Source organism: Bos javanicus, chromosome 22, assembly GCF_032452875.1.
Source record: "Bos javanicus breed banteng chromosome 22, ARS-OSU_banteng_1.0, whole genome shotgun sequence".
NCBI classification, from domain to species: domain Eukaryota; kingdom Metazoa; phylum Chordata; class Mammalia; order Artiodactyla; family Bovidae; genus Bos; species Bos javanicus.
The window spans coordinates 50,299,369-50,320,870 of NC_083889.1; the positions used below are offsets into that span (position 1 = coordinate 50,299,369).

General features: G+C 41.5%; 1 protein-coding gene and 1 non-coding gene across 6 annotated transcripts in view; one reads left to right on the top strand and one right to left on the bottom strand.

Annotated features, from left to right (window-relative positions):
* Positions 1-82: 82 nt before the first annotated feature.
* LOC133235804 (U6 spliceosomal RNA) lies at positions 83-188 on the top strand. Its single transcript, XR_009732668.1, has one exon. It is a non-coding gene; the product is annotated as a U6 spliceosomal RNA (small nuclear RNA).
* A 2,099-nt stretch (positions 189-2,287) lies between these two features.
* Positions 2,288-21,502, bottom strand: part of RBM6 (RNA binding motif protein 6) — an 88,380-nt gene continuing 69,165 nt past the window's right edge. For 4 of the 5 annotated variants that reach the window (XM_061397528.1, XM_061397529.1, XM_061397531.1 and 1 more), the window contains 15 exons: positions 21,202-21,276; positions 15,192-15,252; positions 12,860-13,126; positions 12,319-12,479; positions 11,408-11,505; positions 10,693-10,735; positions 10,471-10,552; positions 10,163-10,248; positions 9,263-9,409; positions 8,471-8,566; positions 6,821-7,081; positions 5,740-5,814; positions 4,969-5,066; positions 3,265-3,394; positions 2,288-2,534 (listed from right to left, as the gene is read on the bottom strand). In XM_061397528.1, coding sequence (XP_061253512.1) covers positions 2,409-2,534; positions 3,265-3,394; positions 4,969-5,066; positions 5,740-5,814; positions 6,821-7,081; positions 8,471-8,566; positions 9,263-9,409; positions 10,163-10,248; positions 10,471-10,552; positions 10,693-10,735; positions 11,408-11,505; positions 12,319-12,479; positions 12,860-13,126; positions 15,192-15,252; positions 21,202-21,276 — 1,806 coding nt within the window. In that variant the 3' untranslated portion in view covers positions 2,288-2,408. The remainder of the gene's footprint in view (positions 2,535-3,264; positions 3,395-4,968; positions 5,067-5,739; positions 5,815-6,820; positions 7,082-8,470; positions 8,567-9,262; positions 9,410-10,162; positions 10,249-10,470; positions 10,553-10,692; positions 10,736-11,407; positions 11,506-12,318; positions 12,480-12,859; positions 13,127-15,191; positions 15,253-21,201; positions 21,277-21,502) is intronic. The other variant, XM_061397530.1, reaches the window with a different exon arrangement.

Here is a 21,502-nt window from a genome sequence, read left to right on the forward strand (position 1 = left end):
CAGAAAAACATGTTTTAACTAAGGCTTATCCTTCAAGGACATTAAGTGACTGACACTGGGAACTCTTTGGATAATTAAAAAGATGCCTCACTTTGGCAGCACATATACTAAAATTGGGATGATAAAGAAGATTAGCATGGCCCTTGTGCAAGGATGACACACAAATCTGTGAAGCGTTCCATATTTAAAAGAAGAAAAAACCCCCAAACACCCCATGAGAATAGATGGAAAGGTAGAAATCACTGGATTTCAGAATGGATAACTTCTCTCTCTTCTCCTGGCTCTATCTTCCTATCTATCTACCTACCTCCCTACCTGCTTCCCTATCTATTATCTACCTTTTGTTCCAGCTGCTATAACAAAATGCTGCAGAATGGTTAAGTTGTAAACAACAGAAAATTTTTTCTTACAGTTGTGGAGGCTGGGAAGTCCAGGATCAAGGTTCCAGCATGTTTGGGTGAGAGCCCTCTTCCAGGCTGAAAAATTCTTGTATCTTCACATGGTGACTTCTGTGGAATTTCTTTTATAAGAGCACTAATCCCATTACGACAGCTGATACCTCCACCCTCATGACCTTATTCCTCGCCGAAGTCTTCACCTAGCAATACTATCACCTTTGCTGTTTAGGTGATAGTGGTGGTGGTGGGGAACACAAGCATTCAGACCATAGTACTGCCCACACACATAGATTTTTCTACATTTTCATATGTATTTATGTATCTATATATAGCATCCAACAGGATGACACCAAGTTAGAAGGAAAACTTAGTCACTAGTTCAGGAAAAGCTTGGACCGGCTTCCAAAAAAGTGTTTTGACCTACTCAACGAAGGTTGGGCAGAGAGTAATGAGATATACCACAGATGCACTTGTGACTATCAGTTAGACCAGAAGGGCTCTTGGAGTACATCTGTCTAGGGCTGAAAGATTCAAATGGCCCTTCTTCTAAAATGCTGTCCTAGTGGTAGCAAGGCCCAGAAGACTTTTGATCAAGGCTCTTGATCCTGAAGCCAATGTACTCCTGTTTGTCTTCCTTTTCGAAGGGGTCAAAAGATTAAGAGGGGTTATTCTTGGACACAGCACAGCAAACTATTTAAATTCACATTTACTGTTGCTAGAAATGTTTATTCCTTGGTATATTCCTCCATCTCACCTCTCCCACCCCTCACTGCTCATCCTGTCCAAAAATGCCAATACCCCTACTCAGTTTTTTGTTTTTATAGAACCCTCCTTGGTCCTCCCTTAGGCATGGAGACTGTCGTTTGACCAAAGATTGGCAAAAACCACAAGCCCTGGGCCAATTCTGGCTTGTGACCTGTTTTTGTAAATAAAGTTTTATTGGACCACAGCCAAAATCACTTGTATATGTATTGCCTGTGGCTGCTTTCTTACTATAGTAGAGCTGAGTTAGGTGCAACAGAAATCCTATGACTTATAATATAAAGACTAAAATACTGACTCTCTGGCTCTTTACAGAGTTTACAAACCCCTACCATATACAATCAAGATGTTCCTTCAAACATGCAATTCTCTTCCTAAGAAACATTCTTCCCCTGAGATACCTGAAAAGTACAATTCTTAGTACCCTATGCTCCCTTGAGAAATTATTTTTAAGTTTTAATAGGTTTGCAAGATATAGTAGTCCTTTTAACTACAAAGAATGTTTTAAAAAACCCTTTCCTTTGGAAGCAAATTCTGTGAAATGGTATGAGTGATATGGTGGGCAATAAAGAAAGATTTGAAAGAGGGCAGACACTTCTTTGGAGAATCCTAGCCATGGAGGGAAGGAGAAGCTGGGGCAGTGGCTGCAGAGAAGTGGCATAATTCCTATTATGTTGGCATAATAATTCCGATTATGCCAGCTTGCTGTGGTGATCACAATGTGTGAAGCACTGAACACCCAGCAGACACTCAGAAAAAAAGGTGTCACAACACTGCCTCCCCCGACCACCAACAAAGTCAGAAGAGCACTTCTAAAGGTCTAATGAGTAATAAACCCACATATAGAAATAGGTTCAGCCTTAGCAGTTACCATAATGAGATGCTGTTTTCACTAATTAGATTAGATCTGACAGTATTCATACAAGCCAGTGTTCAAAGGTCCCTGCAACCAGTCCTCTCACACTGACAGTAGGCAGTGTTCCAGGGCTCACTAAAGCCCTTGCTGCCATTTCAGCATCACCTCAAATGGGCCCACATCAAGGGATTCTCCCCCTCCTACCATTAGCCCCAACCCCCACCCATCTCTGGGAGAAAAATTTAACCACCCCCCTCACACACACAAAAAATCACATTGAAAAAAAGTTTATTTAAAAAAGTTCTAGCAGCAAGAACAGTAACAAAACAAAAAGAGAGACGGACAAACAAAATAAGAAGGAGGCTGTGTCCTACAGGACTTGTCTCCACTCTTTAATCGAGTTCTTTATACCGAGCAAACATGACTCTTCGCACAGCATCTCGGTAAGTCTCATTGGACTGTCTCTTGCTGGTTCTTCCTGGAGCTCCCACATTGGGACCCCTCATCCGACTTTCAGTCTGTAGAACAAAGACAAACATTGAAGTGGGCTCTGTAAATTAATTAGCTTCAGAGCTGGTTTTAACATTTCTGGACTAGTAAGGAGAAGAAGATACAGGAGAATTTTTACAGAATGCTTAATTAATAAACACTCAAGATGAATAAGAAGGATGGTGACACCATGACTTCAGGATTCAACACCAGAAATATGAGAAGCCAACCTCTTATACTTGGCATTTTCAGATGGGGACTAAGACAACACAAAATGGGCACTGTTCCTTTGTATCACCTTTTCTATCTTCTTTTCCTGAAACATGAGGGGTGAGGCCCTTCGTGAGAACCAGGACTAACGTCATGCTCCTCAAATTTTAGCCATCAAAAACCTCTGATGACAATTCCTCTCTGAGATGCCTTTATACCTTTTATTGCTGGTTCCCTGGTTCTTTTCACCAAATTATTCTTCACTCTCAAAACGGCCTGATTCCCACGCTGCCCCATGTCTTACTCTTTGTAACAGTAAAATGAGCCCCATTCCAACTTTTCTCTCTGCTTCCCATTGCCAATCAAACTGCAAAGAGCCTAGCATGCCTAGCTATAACCTAGGAATAAAGACTGAGAGGCTTCTCAGCTCTCAAGTTCTTTGAGAAAGCCCATCTAATAGGCTGGGACATAGCTGTGGGCCACAGAATGAGAGGAAGCTAAGTATACGCCAGGTTCATGACACCCCTAACAAGATGGAAACCATTTCACCTCCTCCGCCGAACCCAATCCTGGATGGCCATATCCGAGGCCTGCCCCCTTCCTCCAGCCAGTGGCCTGTTGGACATAGCCTCCTGTGCTGCTACTGTTGATGCCTTCTTTACCAACAGGCTTACGATCGCTGCAAAAGAAGCATATATACTAAGACACCAGTGATATGCTTATGAGCCCAATAAAAACCTCTGTCCTCTTGATTCAGACATGCCTCCTCTTAAGATTATTAAACAGTTAAAAAAAAAAAAAGAGTATTAAACAGTATCTTTCAGTGCCTGCTCTCTACGAAACCAGCTTTGTCCTGGGGATACAGAGACTAAGACCTGACCCTGTTCATGGGGAAGGATGTGAGAAGGATAATATGTCAACAGATGCTTATAGCACATTGAAAAGCCACTCAGCCACGGATGTGGCAGCAGTACATATCTATTATGGAAATAAAAAATCACAAACCTGAAGGGGTATCATCACAAATGAGGAATTCTAACAAAAGGGTATACCTGAACTGGTTCTCAATGAATGATGAGCTTGTGAGCTAGAAAAAGCATGGGAGGAAAGGAGGACACAAGCACAGAGAAGTGAAAGAATGCAACTTGTCCACAAGAGAAGCGGTAGGAGCTGACCAAAGCCTGCTTGAGCCAGACTGTGAACAGCCATGAACATCATGCTAAATCATGACATTTCCCCCAGAGGCACATTCTGTCCTGGCTACTAGTTCTTTCATTTACCAATGAAGAGACTTGCCCAAATTTCACTAGATCAACACCTTACTTAAAATCGTTTCATAACCTCCTATTGCCCTAAGACAAAATCTTAGTAAGGTGTTCAAAGAGCATGAACTTCATGAATGGGACTGAGCCAGCCTCATCTCCTTGTCACTCAACCACATTTTCCCAGTATCCAGCCCATCAGGCTATGTACAACTTCTCAAATGCATCACAACCTCTCTCTCTTTTTCATCCATGAAACATGCAGTTCCCTGCAACTAAAATGCCCTCCTCTTCCTCACCGGATTTCTGTGTCTGCCCTACGAGACAAAATATTACCGAAGCCTTCCTTAGTCTGTGTTCAGACAGCCAAAAATAATATTTATCTTTACCCCTGAATATTCCTTGCACTTGGTGCAGTATCTGTACACAGTGGGCTATCAGAAAATTTTATAACTCTGGACTCAAAACTTGGGAGCTCTGTGACCATAAACAAGCACAGGAAGCTACAGATTATATATCACCAACCAACCACTTATTCAACACTTATGTGGCAACCCATTCCAGTATTCTTGTCCGGATAATTCCATAGACAGAGGAACCTGGCCAGCTACAGTCCATGGGGTTGCAAAGAGTCAGACATGACTGAGCGACTAACACACATACACATGAGAATGAAGGTTCCCTGGAGAAAAAGTCCAAGAGTGTGACACTCTAATCAGGTTAATAAAGAGATACAGCATTACTGATGAGAAGAGAAAGGGTTCTCAACCACAGCCACTCCAGCCCTGGTTTTGAGCAGCTAAGGAGCCAATGATTCTTTCATGCAAACATATATACTGCCTGTGTTAAGACAGGTGGTCAAAAGGCTGGGGTGAACCTCATGCTCAAAGAGTTCAGACAGAACCTGCTCCCAATAACCTCACTCTCTGAGATCAGAAAAAGGCAGCAAGTCGGAGAAAGGTGTAGGCTGAGCGAAGAGTTTCTAATTTACCTGTCAGTTTCCCTGGAGTATTTAATGCGTTTCCTTTCTGGAGAATCCAAAGACTGGAGCTTTTCCCTGCGATCATTTCCTCTTTCTTTAAACCTTCCCTGTTGGTAAGGAGAACAGATCTGAGATTTCCATACGAGGGGATGGGGGAATGGGAAAGTTTCACTTTATTCTGGGTATTTCCTATAACGAGAAGGGAATTCAACTGGTAACTCCTGGAATCTCTCACTTTAAACATTCGTGAGAAAGTAGTGGCTTCTCTTAACTGGTAAATTTGGGAAGAACAGGTTATCTTCCCCTCTTCTGAGGAAAAGATAGCCTCCACAGATGGATTCCTAACAATCACATAAGCCTCGTCATAGGCCGGTAAAGCCTGTAGCTGCCTAAGTGAATCCGCCTAATTGTGTGGTCTAAATAGCAAGTCAGCTCTCAGACTAAGGTACTTCCTCCAACTTGGCTTTTAACCGTAAAAGATGCTATTTCAGCAGCCCGAGCCAACATTTTTTCTTTGATTTTAAAAGCTGGGCAAGAAAGAGGAGTGTTATTTGACCTACCCAGAGACCCTAACATTACTTTTGAAGGAACCAATTTTATTAAAGTACAATTTATAAATTAAAAAATGCAACCACTTTAATGTAGTTTGATGAGTTTTGAGAAATGTACACACCATCTTTTGGGGCTTCTTCATTCTTTATCTTCAGCACAGCCTGCATATGTTACATCAGAAAACTAAAAGAGCTGGGGTCAAGGGACTAACATGCCACCAAATCTTACCTCCCGTTCTCTCCTCTCCAGAAAGGCTAACTCCTGCTCAGACTGTTTTATCTTCCGGTGGATTTCCAGGTTTTGCTGAGAAGAGAAGGAGTTCTTTGAGTGTAGGTCTATAAAAAGAGTGGTCCGAGCAATGAGTCTAGGCCTTTTCTGATAGCTGTGTTAGGACTGTGGCTTCTTTCACTGGCCAACTCTCCTAAGTGATCACTGTACTACAGAATCAGCCACCCCTAAATCTTGCGTTAACTTCACCAATGGGAACCCATGTTCTGACACACAGATTAGTTCCATGTTGTGGCACAAGGCAGAATTTTATCCTACTTCTCCCCGAAATGTAGAAGACACACACCTGGTTTCTATCTCTTTATCCAAGGTAAATATGGGAGAGGGGACTCTGAAGACACCACTGACGAAAACCAAATACCCACACGCTCTGCCTACCACCACCATCACCAGCCATCCTGACTCTAGTCACTCCTTCCACACCCAGAGAGAGACATGCAAAGGAACTCCAAGGACACAAAACAACAGATTGCTCTGAGAGTCCCATATTCCTCATGTGTGGCTTCACTACACAATGCCCTCTGGAATATATAAAGAACTTAAGGTGTCTACATGAAGATATGGCAGAATGTGACTCACCTTTCGAGAAAACTGCACCCTGTCAGAGCTAGATGGAACCAGGTAAAGCCACCAAGTATCAGAGAAGTAAAGGGCCTTATCTGAAGACCAACTGTGAGGGTAATAGTAGAGCTAAGATGAGAAACCCAGCAAGTGAGTGTCCTTTTCCATGACCCCTGCTCCTCCTGACTTCAGCACAGCCTCCATTCTTGGTGCCTCAACCCCAGACATATTGCTTGCCTTGTGTCTATACACTGAAGTTTTCTGAAGCTGGGCACAATCTTAATGCAGTGCGACTCATGAGCAAAAACGTGGAAAAACAACTCATTTTTGAATTAGACTGATTTAATTAGAGGAGCTGGGGAAGAGACAGGGTGAGAAGGACAGTATAAGCTTCTTTATTTACTGTAATGCTCAACGATGACAGTCAAAGTTCAGAAGGCCAGGGCCCAGTCCCTAATACCTTGTGCAGATCTGAAAGCTGCTGGTGTTTGATTAAAACTTCTTTATTGGGAAACTGCCTTCTGCAGAGCAGGCAAGCCAGTTTATTCCAGTCAGTGAGTTTGTCTTCTTCGTTCTCCTTCTTGGTCAGCTCCTCCCGCTGTGGGGGCTGTGCTGTGCGGGGCTGTGGAGGAGGGGTCTGCTCCTCCTCCTCTTCCTCCTCATAGTCACTGTCTCCTCCATATTCACCCAGGAGGCCAATCAGAGGGTTTACCACCTTAGGCTGGAAGGAGAAGGCCAGGGATTAACACAACCTCAACCTGTATTTTGGAGAAGGCAATGGCACCCCACTCCAGTACTCTTGCCTGGAAAACCCCATGGACGGAGGAGCTTCGTAGGCTGCAGTCCATGGGGTTGCTAAGAGTCTGACATGACTGAGCGACTTCACTTTCACTTTTCACTTTCATGCATTGGAGAAGGAAATGGCAACCCACTCCAGTGTTTTTGCCTGGAGAATCCTAGGGACAAGGGAGCCTGGTGGGCTGCCGTCTATGGGGTCGCACAGAGTCGGACACGACTGAAGTGACTTAGCAGTAGCAGCAACCTGTATTTGGGGCCTGTTTTCTAGATATTCTGCTATGGGCATCTCATTTCTTCTCTTTTGGTTTGGATAATGAACTGGGTTCAAAACAGGCCCACTGACCACACTGTTCATCTTCCAGATGGAAGCAACATGGCTTGAGCTTGATTTTCCTCCTTGTCCACTGACATAAGCCAGAAAGGTTCCCTTAGAAGTGACACTAGCAACAGAAGAGTGATGAGAAGGAAGAGAAATGGAAACTCACATAGCCCTCAAAGAAAGAGTTTAAAAGTTACAAGTTACTTCTAAAGAGGCAGAGTCATTGTAACCCATGGAGAAAAGACAACTTTCATCCAGGCCACAGAAACCCCTATAGCAAGAGAGATTTAGGAGATGGACTAAAACTAACTAAAGGATAAACACCCAGGTAAATAGATCCAGCTCCTGAATAAGGTAAAGACAAAGGCACGGTTAGGACAGATACTACAGTGAACTGAATCAACAATGTAGAGCAGCAAAAAGTATTTATCATGAGTTTATAGAAAATGTTAAATAATGACACATGATCATTGGCCTAGCATCAAAATAACTTTTGATTACCTTAAGACTATTACTTTTAAGGCATCTAAAAAATGGGTACCAGTGTTAGCTTTGTTCACTCTGGCAGGCAAACAATAAAAATGACATATGCATGCACCTGACATTTAAGATGTTTTCATGCAGCATCAAACAAACATTAAACAAGCATCAAAAAATAAACATTAGGGCCAGGAAAACATGTTTCCTTGGTCATTTAGAAGAGAAGAATTAACAAAATCAAGATTCTAACTTAAAAATGACTGGCATTCTCTGGTCTGGTAGGAACAGCACAAGTTAAGAGAGAAAAAGGACAGATAACAGCCTCTGAGTCTCAAGGAACACTCCTACTAACAGACAGGAAAATGTACCTCATGTTTACACTCAAGAGGAGTCCTTGTCTGTGAGACACAGAGAACTACAGGACCAATACCGAAGTGAGTCATCAACCTTTGAACTTTCTTTCCCATTCGCAATCAGCCCCAGCCCTAGCCCAGCACATCAGCTTAGCCTTACTGGTGGAGGACTCTCTTCCTTCTTCACAGTGGGAGGCAGAGGCTTCTTAAACACATCTTCTGCGGGAGCTGTCCTCTCACTGGCATTTTCCTGAAACTGATCAAAATCCCAGGTAATTTTTTTATATGATACCCATAAAAGCTGGGTTTAGAGTTCACCTGTTGAAATGAGTCTGATTTTCCAAACCTCTTAATTTGTAAAATATCTGTGATATTACTATAGTGATTCCAAAATAAAAAAAGGTTTAAACACATCCCATTTAGTATATATTGAGTGATTACTCTATGTCAGGTACCAGATGGTGCATTTATATACATTATCTCCTTCAGCCTTTACTACAATTCTATCTTGAAAAATATATACATTTAGTGTGTACTGTATATATTTTTCAAGATAGAATTGTAGTAAAGGCTGAAGGAGATAACGTATAGTGTGTACTGTGGAGTACACACTAGTGGAGTACTGTGGAGTACAACAGTTAGTGTGTACTGTGGAGAAGGCAATGGCAACCCACTCCAGTACTCTTGCCTGGAAAATCTCATGGGCAGAGGAGCCTGGTGGGCTGCAGTCCATAGGGTTGCTGGGAGTCGGGCACGACTGAGCGACTTCACTTTCACGCATTGGAGAAGGAAATGGCAACCCACTCCAGTGTTTTTGCCTGGAGAATCCCAGGGATGGCGGAGCCTGGTGGGCTGCCGTCTATGGGGTTGCACAGAGTCGGACACGACTGAAGCAACTTAGCAGCAGTGTGTACTGTGGCGAAAAGGAAGCAGGATTCACAACTCCTCTTACCCTCGTGACTCCTCGGTCTTTTTTCTCCTTGCTGTCTCTTTTAGACGTTTCCTTTTTGCTATTTGACTTTCCTTGACTGCTGGGTTTCTTCTCCTTGATATCTTCTTCCTCAGGGGACCCAGGATCCTGGGGTACATAGACTTCTTGCTGCAAAACAGTTAAGTCTATAGAACATTTCACTTTCCCAGAAATCCCAGGTCTAAGGAGCACAGTTCTCTTCTGAGGGAAAGAAACAGCTTTCTCCCTCTTGCCTAAGAGGAGAACATATCAAACAACCTAAAAACCCACTCCAGGGGTCAAGACGTAGCCAGACCATTCACTGTCCATTTTTCCCAAGAGCAGCACTGTTCTCACCTGTACTGTCACAAGGCATTGATTTTTCTTTTTTCTTTTTATTTTTTTTGATTTTTCTATATACACAACAGTTAACATGAAGATTACCATCTTTAAAATCCACCTACATAATTATAACTCAATATAAAACCTGGACATTTCAAAAAAACAAAACATACACACCAAAATAAGGACTTCCCTTATGGTCCAGTAGTTAAGAATCTGCCTGCCAATGCAGGGGACAAAGGTTCAATTCTTGGCTTTGGAAGATCCCACATGCTGTGGAGCAACTAAATTCATGCGCCACAACTACTAAGCCCATGATCTACAGCCTGTGAGCTGCGACTGCTGAAGCCCCATGCCTAGAGCCTGTGCTTGGCAACAAGAGAAGCCACTGCAATGAGAAGCCCACTCGCTGCAACGAAGTGTAGTCCCCACTCACCACAACTAGAGAAAAGCCCAGGCAGCAATGAGGACCCAGCACATCCAAAAATAAATAAATAAATCTTTAAACAAATAAATAAATATAAAAGAATGATTTACAAAATAACAAAGCCCCAAACTCACCTGTGTATTGGGGTCATAATAAGTTCCTGCCAAGGGATCATAATAGTAGCCAGTAGCAGAATCATATATGTAGCAGTCAGATGAAGCTAGAGGGAATAAAAGCAGAGCCAGTGTTAGCCCCTGTCCAAAGAAGCCCTTGCTGGGGACTCGTCAAGAAATCTAAAAGGAGGCTGGCCAACCCAAAGCCTGTAGATGGAGCTCTCTGAGTGAGCACCCCTTGTCTCTTTCCAACTTTGTGATCATCAAGATTTCAATTAATGGGCAATCAAACCAGAAAGAACAATAGAGATAAGACAAAGGTTACTCACACTGTTGTCCTTGTCGATTTACATCGGAAGACCAGTCTGAATTTCTGCCACCTCCCCGCCTATCTCGGAAATATTTTTTACCCTATCACAGAAAAACAAGTTAAAATTATGGAACTTCGGATAGCCATTTACCTTAACAATCACCCATTAGAGAGAAGTGAAGATCACTTTTTCAGTCACTTGAGAATCTTAACAAAGCACTCCCCAACTGCTGAAGCCTACCTGATAGTAGTGCATGTGGTCAGAATGGTCCCCAGAATCATTTCTGCAACAAACAACACAACATGTCTTGAGCCTGCTACCAAAAGCCACTTGAGGGGCGCCCAACCCTAACAGATCTGCTGAGAAACTCTATTCCCCCCGTGGCACGGAAAGGAATCAACCCAGATAGCAGCAGGTCTGGTGATGCAGAGACTCCTGAAGGGAGAAGCAGTGGGACTCCTGAATAACTATCTGCTGGAGGAAAATAGCAATTGAGTTGAGGGTACCAGAACACAGCTGCCCCCTCCCTGTAAGCCTGCCTCTCTGATGCTGCCACTTTCCAGTTACCACTTCTGGGTCAAGATGAATGAAGGAGTAAAGAAGAATAAGATTTCCCAGCACTATGGAGGTATGAACAAAGTCAAGACAGCATTTTCTTAGGATTCCAGGGAGCAAGGATATATTGCAATTTTTTTTGCACATCCAAGGCTGTACCATCACCTGGGGCCCAAGGGGAAAAAAATAAGTACTCAGTACTACTATTTAAAAGGAAAAAAAAAAAAAAATCTAGAGAAAGAACAAGGCAAGCTATAGAAAAATAAAATATACATGTTAATCTGAAGCAACTCACACTGGGAAAGCATGCTTTACCATCTGTATCTCCAGTCAGAGGTAAGAGCTGCCTCCCAAACATCTGAGTGGGGTAACACAAAGGAGTCCCATCCCTCTGCTTTACCTTCGTTTTCCAGTGGCCAGGTTTACAGCTACCATTTTCCCAGCAATGCTAAATGGTGGATCAAGGTTCTGCAAGATCTTCACTACTCGAAGAGCTTCCTGGGGAAACAAAGACTCATCTGAACCCAAAGAGAGAAAAGGACATGTCCTATGAAAGAAAACTGAACATGGATTTTCCTTCTCAAAACAAAACAAAACAAAACAACTTTATTAAACATTATGTTCTGGTCATAATTATAATACTAAGAGCACACTGGCAAAAATAAGCAACCCTTAATGAAGGGTTGATCAGAATAATGGTCAGTGTAGCCATCAGTTCTTAGTATCAATTTCAAAAGTTCAAATCCTCTTCTTTTAGTCTGCAACTGTCACTGCATCAGATCCAGTTTACGAAGTCTCTTGTGATTTTTTGAGTGCAAAACATAATTTTCATTGCTACCCTCACATTACTTACATGGAAGAGGACCCCACAACTAGAAATTCAAGGCACAAGAATCTATTAAAGCAACACTTTGAGGAAAAAGGGCAAATGTTCTGTTACCATCAAACATAAAACTGTGATTGGTCAAAATGATTTAAGAAATTAGAAAATTCAACAAAATCTTGAAAAGGTTCAGTACTCAGATTTTCCAAGTGACTAAGTTGTCACTTTATTTTAACTGGAAACTGAAATGCCACCAGACAAGAAATGGACCTGGAAAGTTCCAACTTTCTAGGGCAGTCACTTCACCTGAATGAGCCAAAGGAAACAATAATAGGGGTTATGGTACTAAGTGGCACATGACAATTTTAAGGATCAAGTCCTTCAAACCTTCTTGAGGTTTCCATAGTCAGTTGTTCCTAGGCCATCCTGGGGTGAAAGGGTAGGGTGAGGGGCCTGGGGGATGGGGGTGATGGACAACTGCAACTCACTGCGTGGGAGTCCAGGTCAATAAAGCCATAGGTGTGGCCCATGTGCCCTGTTCTGTTCTTGATGATACGGATGTTGGCAGTAGTAAGGCGGACATAGGGCTCCAGCACTTCCACTATCACCTCAGGTGGAGTGGAACGATAGATGCGTTTTAGCATGATTGCTGAACAAACCAAGCACAAATGGGAGAGGAGAAAGGAAAGAGAGAAAGGTTTACAATTTTGAAGTCTTCAGAGTGTATTTTTTTTTTTTATACTGCAGATGTTACCCTGCTTTACCAAGGGTGATTCTATAACAGAATGCTTGTCAAATACTTCACACTTTTTTTCACAATACTTAGAAATCTAAAGTTATGCCTTGCTGCATTTGAATAGCAACTTGCTAGTTGGAGGATATAGATTTTGTCAGCGAGGCCTGCAAAAAACAATAGCGTCTATAATCAGGTTGAGCTGTTTTACTAGGGTGTAGGAAGTCACAGTATAGGTCATCTATGCCCCAAGCATGGTGGTCACAGACTGGTATATGTCCTGACAAACCACTTACTTTTGCTTTCCCCATCCTGGCGTGTCTCCCCAGACCATGGCTCCTTCTCTCGGTCTCTTCGGAAGGTGAGCCCTTCCCTTCGAGGAGGCAGATACCTTTCTGATTCTCTCTTTTGATGTCCCAAGCGTGGTTCTTGTCCTTCTTCCCTCTTCTTGGGTTCAGATTCCTTATCAGCTGACCTTGAGGGTTGGCTGGCTTGTTTTTCTGATAGTGCTGGTATGGATGTTTTCTGAGGCTGAGGGTAGGTTACTAATTCTTGCTTGGCTTCTGTCATTAGATGAACAGAAACAGAAAGAGAATCTCCAACAGGTTTTAATCCCCCAAACACTACTCTTATGGTTCCTCCTTACTTGCCAACAAATACTAACACTAGAATGTTTTTATTTTTGTTTTTTTTTGGCCACAGTGAGCAACATGTGGGATCTTATTTCCCTGACCAGGGATTGAACCTGTGCCCCTGGCAGTGGAAGCTCAGAGTCTTAACCACTATACTGCCAGGGAACTGGCTTATATCCTGCAAGCTGTATGGCTTGCAGGATCTTAGTTCCCTACCCAGGGACTGAACCTGGACCATGACAGTAAAAGTGCCGAGTCTTAGCCACTGGTCCACCAGAGAATTCCCTGGAATATTTTTAAAAGTAAAAAGAAAAAAACAAACCTACCAAAAAGTCCTCTGACAAACTTTAAGCAGAAAGGCTAACAAGACAGTAAATAGACAGTTTACAGAAGAAACTAAGTATTAAAAAAATTTAATCTTATGAGTGAGTTTTTTATCACTTCCCCAACATTTACATCTTTCATGAGACCCTGGACTTTACTATTATAACCACTGATAAGAACAGATTTGAGGACAAAATTATTAAACATATGGTCTTTCTAGGAGTTTGCTAGAAACATTTACGTCAAATGTGTTATGCCTAGGAGTCTTTCTTTTTCCAGTGTTATGGTACTAAAATAGCTGCTCAAATTCTGTAAGACTAGATACCCTAGTCTCCTGCAAAAGAAAGAAGAGACTTACCTGTACAAGGCTCATTTACATGCCAATAACTATAACAGGTAAATGTCCTTCAAAATATAAATGATTCATTTCCAATCTCTTTCTATATCAGGATAATGTATCCAGTTAATTGGGGGCATTTTTTTTTTTAAACAGTTAATTCATTCTTAAGGGAAGTCATGTGGCTCAAAGAGACATTCTGTGGGAGCAGTGTAGAGATTACTTAACAGTGGTGACAGGCGACTAGTGAATGCCTGCCATGTACGTTTCTAGCTTAAAGCTGTTTCAATCATCTTAGTGGTATGGTGCTCAAGGGTTTCTATAACCCATTTATTCATTTGTTAGAACAGACTGAAAAAATGACTTTCTGGAGGGAAAACACAATTTTGCATAACTGGAGTGATACAGCAAGCTAAAAATTTCCCAACTGTCTATGGGAAAGTTATTTACTCACCTTCCCATGTGCCGGTTTGGTCTCTAGAGCATATACAGCCTCCCCGCAAAGATTTTCAGAACACCTGCTTCATAGCCCTCACTTGAGAGCAGAATCTCCACTACAGGTCAAAAGCGAGCTAAAAAATTCCTTGGAGGCACACTAAAGTCTAACCTTGGAACAAACAGATCTTTTAGAAGACTACCAGGATCCCAGCACTGAACTGTATTTTACTGTCAGGTACTAGCTTTCCTTACAGGATAATATCAGAAAGAGGCACATAACAGTCATCGTTATAGGACTACTGTTATAGATGCCTTTGACAGACTCTTAAGGCTGTTTACCTAGAGGTTCTCAGGAGAAATTAACTTTAAAATCAAGTCACTGAGAAGCTGGTAGGTTTATCACTATAAAAATAACACATACCCTCAATCCTGATTTTGTCTTGTTTATACTTTTACTGTTACTTTAAGGATGTGTTTGTGTTACGATCCTCAAATGTTTATAATGTAAGTGAGAAAGCAGTAACCATAGCAAATTGTCCCCAATAACTTCAAAGAAGTGGGAGTGGAGGGGTCACATGGATGAATGCCATGTAGACGCTTCCTCAACCTAGTATCCTTAAACTATAACAATAGTCTAAGTAACAACACTGCTGACCTCTGGTCAGCTGCCCAAGCTAAGTAGCCCATAATCCATCTCCTGCCCTTGGCAGAACTCTGAGACCCAAAACTATTTACTAACAGGTCACACAAAGTTAGTTATCACATTGCACTTTTAAGAGTTTTACAGATGAACTTGTATTTAGGGATGATCAGTCTTTAAAGCCAAGGAAAGCAGGAAATTTGTCATGTTCAGTGTACAAAATAATAACTACCACCTTCGCCTCTATCACCACTCACCTTCCCTTGGGCACTTGCAGAATGAACATGAAGATCGGTGTCCACCAGTGCTGGCTTTACACTGCATGGGGAAAGTAAATAATTCAATTTGACCAAATATATATATATATATATATATTTTAACCTTATATATATATCTAACACAGTGACAACTGCCAAAAATGAAAGAAATAAGCCATATCCCAGATTCCTGTAAAACCTAACCATTCTGATATCCTCTACTCATCAGAGCTGGCACAGAATCCGGTGAGCTGTTATCTGAGAGCTGCCTCTAACAGAGTATCTAGCTGGATCTTTGAGCAGCCCAAATGCCTTTGCTCTGGACAAAGATTTCTCCCGGAAGTAAACTTAACTAAGGAAACTGGACTATTAAGTGGTTTATAGGAGATTCTGTCCTAAAGCTGTGACTACTCAGCCTGCACCCAAAAATCTGATCCTGAACTGGTTATGATGGCCCGATTCAGGCTTGGCTGGAACTGAGAAGAATTCAGTGATCAATTCCTTTCTCAAACATTGATTTTAAAAAGGGCATGGAAGGAAGAGGAAGATCCATAGGTAGCACCTCTGCTAGCTGTTCTGAGGACGTTAAAAGTGTTACAGAGCATTTACACTGAATTATCTACTATACGTAACCTAGAGATGATTTCAAGTATATGAGGGAATGTGCCTAGGTTATATGCAAATACAAAATCATTTTATAAAAGGGACTCGAGCATCTGTGGATTTTGATACCAAAATATAGGGGAATCTACCCCCTATAGATACCATGGGAAGACTGCACAGCAGAGCTTTAAGTGGGGGAGTTATGATCCTAACCTAGGTAGCTATAGTTAAGACACCATAAAATTGATCAGTTTTAAGTGTTCAATTCAAGGATTTCTAGTACATCTATAGTAAGATCATCACCAAAATTTAACTTCAGAACATTTTCTTCATCCCCCAAAGAAAAACCTAGTGCAGTCATCTTCCATTCTTACCTTCAGCCCCACAGAATTGATCTTTTGTGTCTGGCATAGTATTTTTAAGTTCATTCATGCTACAGCACTGATCAGTACTTCATTCCTTTTAATTGCCAAATAGTATTCCATTGTATGGTTATACTACATTTAGTTTATCCATTTGTCAGCTGATGGGCATTAAGGCTGTTTCCACTTCTTGGCTATTATGACTACTACTGCTATGAATTTTTTTTTAGAAGTCAGTGCATTTCACATCAGGCCAAAGATCCCATATGCAGGACTGGCAGTTCAACCCTTCCAGAGAAGCACAGAAATTACAAAATACCCCTGAAATAGCTAAAGGAGTGGCCTGATATTTTAGGGAACAATCTAACCAAGCCATTCTGCTCTTTCAAGCAACATCCTTGGTAACAGTTGTATAATTCTGACATCAGATACCAACATATTTTTTTTTTGCTGGTTAACAGAAAACAGAGTTCTAAAATTTCTCTTTAATGCTAGCTCCCTCCAGCTCTGATTATAAAATAAACAATACATGTGCATTATAGCTAATAGTGGAAAGAGATGGGGGAAAATCACTCATAATTCCAAGATGTAGAGACAATCACTACATAAACGCAAAATATTCTCAAAATTCTAATGGCCTTTTTTGCAGAAATGGAAAAGATGATCTTCAAATTTATAGGAAAGTGTAAAGAGACACTGAGCCAAGACAATGAAAAAGAACAAAACTGAAGGACTCACACTTTGCAACTGCCAAAATTTACTACAGAGCCGCAATAATCAAAACAAGTGGTACTGGCATGAGGACAGACAACAGAATAAAACTGAGAGTCTATATAACTAAATCTAGACATCTATGGGCAAATTATTTCCAACAAGAGCACCAGAACTATTCAATGGGGAAATAATAGTTAATTCAATAAATGGTTCACAGAAAACCGAATATCCATATTCCAAAGAAGATGGACCCTTACCTCATATCCTGAACAAAAATTAACTCAAAATAGATCAAAGGTCCAAATATATTTAAAAGCCAAAACTATCAAATTCTTAGAAGAAAACCTAAGGATACATCTTCAAGACCTTGGCTTTAAGCAATACTTTCATGATACCAAAGGGCAAGCAACAGAAGAAAAAAAAATAGATGAAATGGATTTTATCAAAATTAAAACTCTGTATATCAAAGGATACTATCAAGAAAGTAACACACAGTAACAACACAAAGAATGGTAGAAAATATTTGCAAATCCCCTATCTGACCCGGGTTCGATTCCTGGGTGGGGAAGATCCCCTGGAGAAGGAAATGGCAACCCACTCCAGTATTCTTGCCTGGAGAATCCCAAGGACAGAGGAGCCTGGTGGGCTATAGTCAATGGGGTCACAAGAGTCAGGCACAACTCAGTGACCTAAACCACCATATCTGATAAAGGATTAACATCCAGAATATATAAAGGACTCTTACAACCTTTTTGGCGGGGGCAGGGCCCACACTGCACAGTTTATGGCTCATAAGTTCCCTGACCAGGGGCTGAATTTGGGTCACCACAGTGAAAGTGCTGAGTCCTAACCACTGGACCACCAGGGAATTGCCAAGAAGAACTCTTACAAGTTAAAGACAAACAACCTACTTAAAAATGAGCAGAAGACCTGAATACGCATTTTTCCAAAAAAAGATACATAAGTGGCAACAAACACAAGAAAAGATGCTCAACATCACTAATCATTAGGGAACTGCAGATCAGCATCACAATCATGAAGATGAAGTACTATTTCACACCCACTCTGTTCAGTTCAGTCGCTCAGTCGTGTCCGACTCTTTGCGACCCCATGCATTGCAGCATGCCAGGCCTCCCTGTCCATCACCAACTCCCGGAGTTCACCCAAACTCATGTCCATCAAGTCGGTGATGCCATCCAGCCATCTCATCCTCTGTCATCCCCTTCTCCTCCTGCCCTCAATCCCTCCCAGCATCAGAATCTTTTCCAATGAGTCAAGTCTTTGCATCAGGTGGCCAAAGTATTGGAGTTTCAGTTTCAGCATCAGTCCTTGCAATGAACACCCAGGACTGATCTCCTTTAGGATGGACTGGTTGGATCTCCTTGCAGTCCAAGGGACTCTCAAGAGTATTCTCCAACACGACGGTTCAAAAGCATCAATTCTTGGGCGCTCAGCTTTCTTCACAGTCCAACTCTCACATCCATACATGATCACTGGAAAAACCATAGCCTTGACTAGACGGACCTTTGTTGGCAAAGTAATGTCTCTGCTTTTGAATATGCTATCTAGGTTGGTCATAACTTTCCTTCTACGGAGTAAGCGTCTTTTAATTTCATGGCTGCAATCACCATCTACAGTGATTTTGGAGCCCCAAAAAATAAAGTCTGACACTGTTTCCACTGTTTCCCCATCTATCTGCCATGAAGTGAGGGGACCAGATGCCATGATCTTCGTTTTCTGAATGTTGAGCTTTAAGCCAACTTTTTCACTCTCCTCTTTCACTTTCATCAAGAGCACTAGACTATTCAGGTATGACCTAAATAAAATCCCTTATGAATATACAGTGGAAGTGAGAAATAGATTTAAGGGACTAGATCTGACAGATCTAGTCTGAACTAGCCTGATGAACTATGGATGGAGGTTCGTGACATTGTACAGGAGACAGGGTTCAAGACCATCCCCATAGAAAAGAAATGCAAAAAAGCAAAATGGCTGTCTGAGGAGGCCTTACAAATAGCTGTGAAAAGAAGAGAAGCGAAAAGCAAAGGAGAAAAGGAAAGATATAAGCATCTGAATGCAGAGTTCCAAAGAATAGCAAGGAGAGATAAGAAAGCCTTCCTCAGCGATCAATGCAAAGAAATAGAGGAAGATCTCTTCAAGAAAATTAGAAATACCAAGGGAATATTTCATGCAAAGATGGGCTCGATAAAAGACAGAAATGGTATGGACCTAACAGAAGCAGAAGACATTAAGAAGAGATGGCAAGAATACACAGAAGAACTGTACAAAAAAGATCTTCACGACCCAGATAATCACGATGGTGTGGTCACTGAACTAGAGCCAGACATCCTGGAATGTGAAGTCAAGTGGGCCTTAGAAAGCATCACTACGAACAAAGCTAGTGGAGGTGATGGAATTCCAGTTGAGCTATTTCAAATCCTGAAAGATGATGCTGTGAAAGTGCTGCACTCAATATGCCAGCAAATTTGGAAAACTCAGCAGTGCCCACAGGACTGGAAAAGGTCCGTTTTCATTCCAATCCCAAAGAAAGGCAATGCCAAAGAATGCTCAAACTACCGCACCATTGCACTCATCTCACACGCTAGTAAAGTAACGCTCAAAATTCTCCAAGCCAGGCTTCAGCAATACGTGAACCGTGAACTTCCAGATGTTCAAGCTGGTTTTAGGAAAGGCAGAGGAACCAGAGATCAAATTGCCAACATCCGGTGGATCATGGAAAAAGCAAGAGAGTTCCAGAAAAGCATCTATTTCTGCTTTATTGACTATGCCAAAGCCTTTGACTGTATGGATCACATCCACTAGTGGTTGTTAAATAGTTTGACGGCTACTACCAAAAAAAAAGCGGGGGTGGCGGGCTTTGGGGGGCAAGAAAATAACAAATGTTGGCAAGGATGTGGAAAAACTGGAACCCTTAGGACACTGTTGATGCGAATGTAAACTGTGCAGTTGCTTTCTGTGGGAAAAAGTTTAGTAGCTCCTGAAAGAGTTAAAACATGAAAGTACTATATGACCCAACAATTCTACTCTTGGGCATAAAACCAAAAGAACTGAAAACAGGTTTTCAAACAAAAACTTGTACCTGAATATTCATGGTATTCTTATTGTCAATAGCCAAGAAATGGAAACAATGCTAACGTGTCCACTGCCTGATGAATAAACAAAACGTGGCATATCCATTTATTATTCAGCCATAAAAATAAATGAAATACTGATATACACTCTAACATAGATGAACCCTGAAAACATGGTATGTGAAAGAAGGCAGACAAAAGTCACATACTACATGGTTCTACTTACGTGAAATGTTCAGAACAGGCACACTCACAAAGATACAAACAGAATAGTGGTTTCCAGAAACTCAATGAAAGGGGAATGGGGAATGACTGTTTAATAGATACGGGGTTTCCTTCAGGGTGAAGAAAAAGTTCTCGAGTTAGTATTGGTGATTGCACTGCACTGTGAAAGTACTGAAGGCTACTGAATTACATGCTTTAAAATGGTTAAAACAGCAAACTAATGTTATGTTTAGTTCATCACCATTTAAAAAATAATTAAATGTCTTTCTAAATTGACAGCTTGTGGTGGATATCCATTAACTATGAATGCTTTGGTTAATGACAACTGTATCTATTCAAATTGTATTTCAAAATGTCAAGCTAAAGCCATTACTTAATTTTATCAAGTTGTACAATACTTTTAGTGAACCTTGGTTCAGAAACTGTATAGACTTTTCAAACTTACTTTTGAAACTAATAGCGTGATGAAAAATGATAAAATGTATGTTCACACTCATTTGCAATCAAACTGGACATCTAAAAAGAGTATAGCCTAAAATCTTTAAATATACCATTCAAGAAGAATATGAAGTTAAACAGAGGGCAAATACTATGTTACCTGAAGTTCTATATCCTTGGAAACCCCTGAATATCCAAAAAAAATGTATACCTCTCACAGATCCAGCCTCTATATATAGAGTTTTCGAAATATTAGTAAATCCTCTTTAACCACTCCCAGGAAAGGAAACTGGGGGTAGGCTTTAAATCAAGGGACTGTGTTTCCTTCAGTTCAAAATCAACAAAAACATGGCATATGTCCCTGGGAAAAGGTCTCCATCTACAGGCCTTGAATCCTCTATGGCCACAGGCAGTAGCTGGGATGACTTTGCCCTGACCTCAAGTTCATTTGAAGTGAACCAAGAAAGAACTTTTTGCCCTTGGCAATGTATAATACACCAGGCAGCATTCCTGGAAACATGGAGGAACTATGACGCTGGATCCTTACTTCTAAAGAGAGGGATTCTGGGCACTCACCCATTTGCAGTACCAAAAATCCAGGCTTGGTACATACTCGAGCGTGACCTCTTTGTCATGGATCATTAGAGTTCCCTGTGAAGACAAAGACAGAGCCATCAACATTAACCCTTGGAGAAATGAAGAGACAGGAAGGCACAAGAGAGCCTTTCCAGTCCCCCAAGCTGAAACATTTTACAAAGAGTGAGCTTATTCATGGACAAAAGGAAATGGCTGTTATAAGCCACAGTCTTGGGGCAGTGTCTGCTGGCAGAGCAAGCTTAAGCTTAGGGAAAGGGAGTGGGAGAAGGTGAGATCGGTC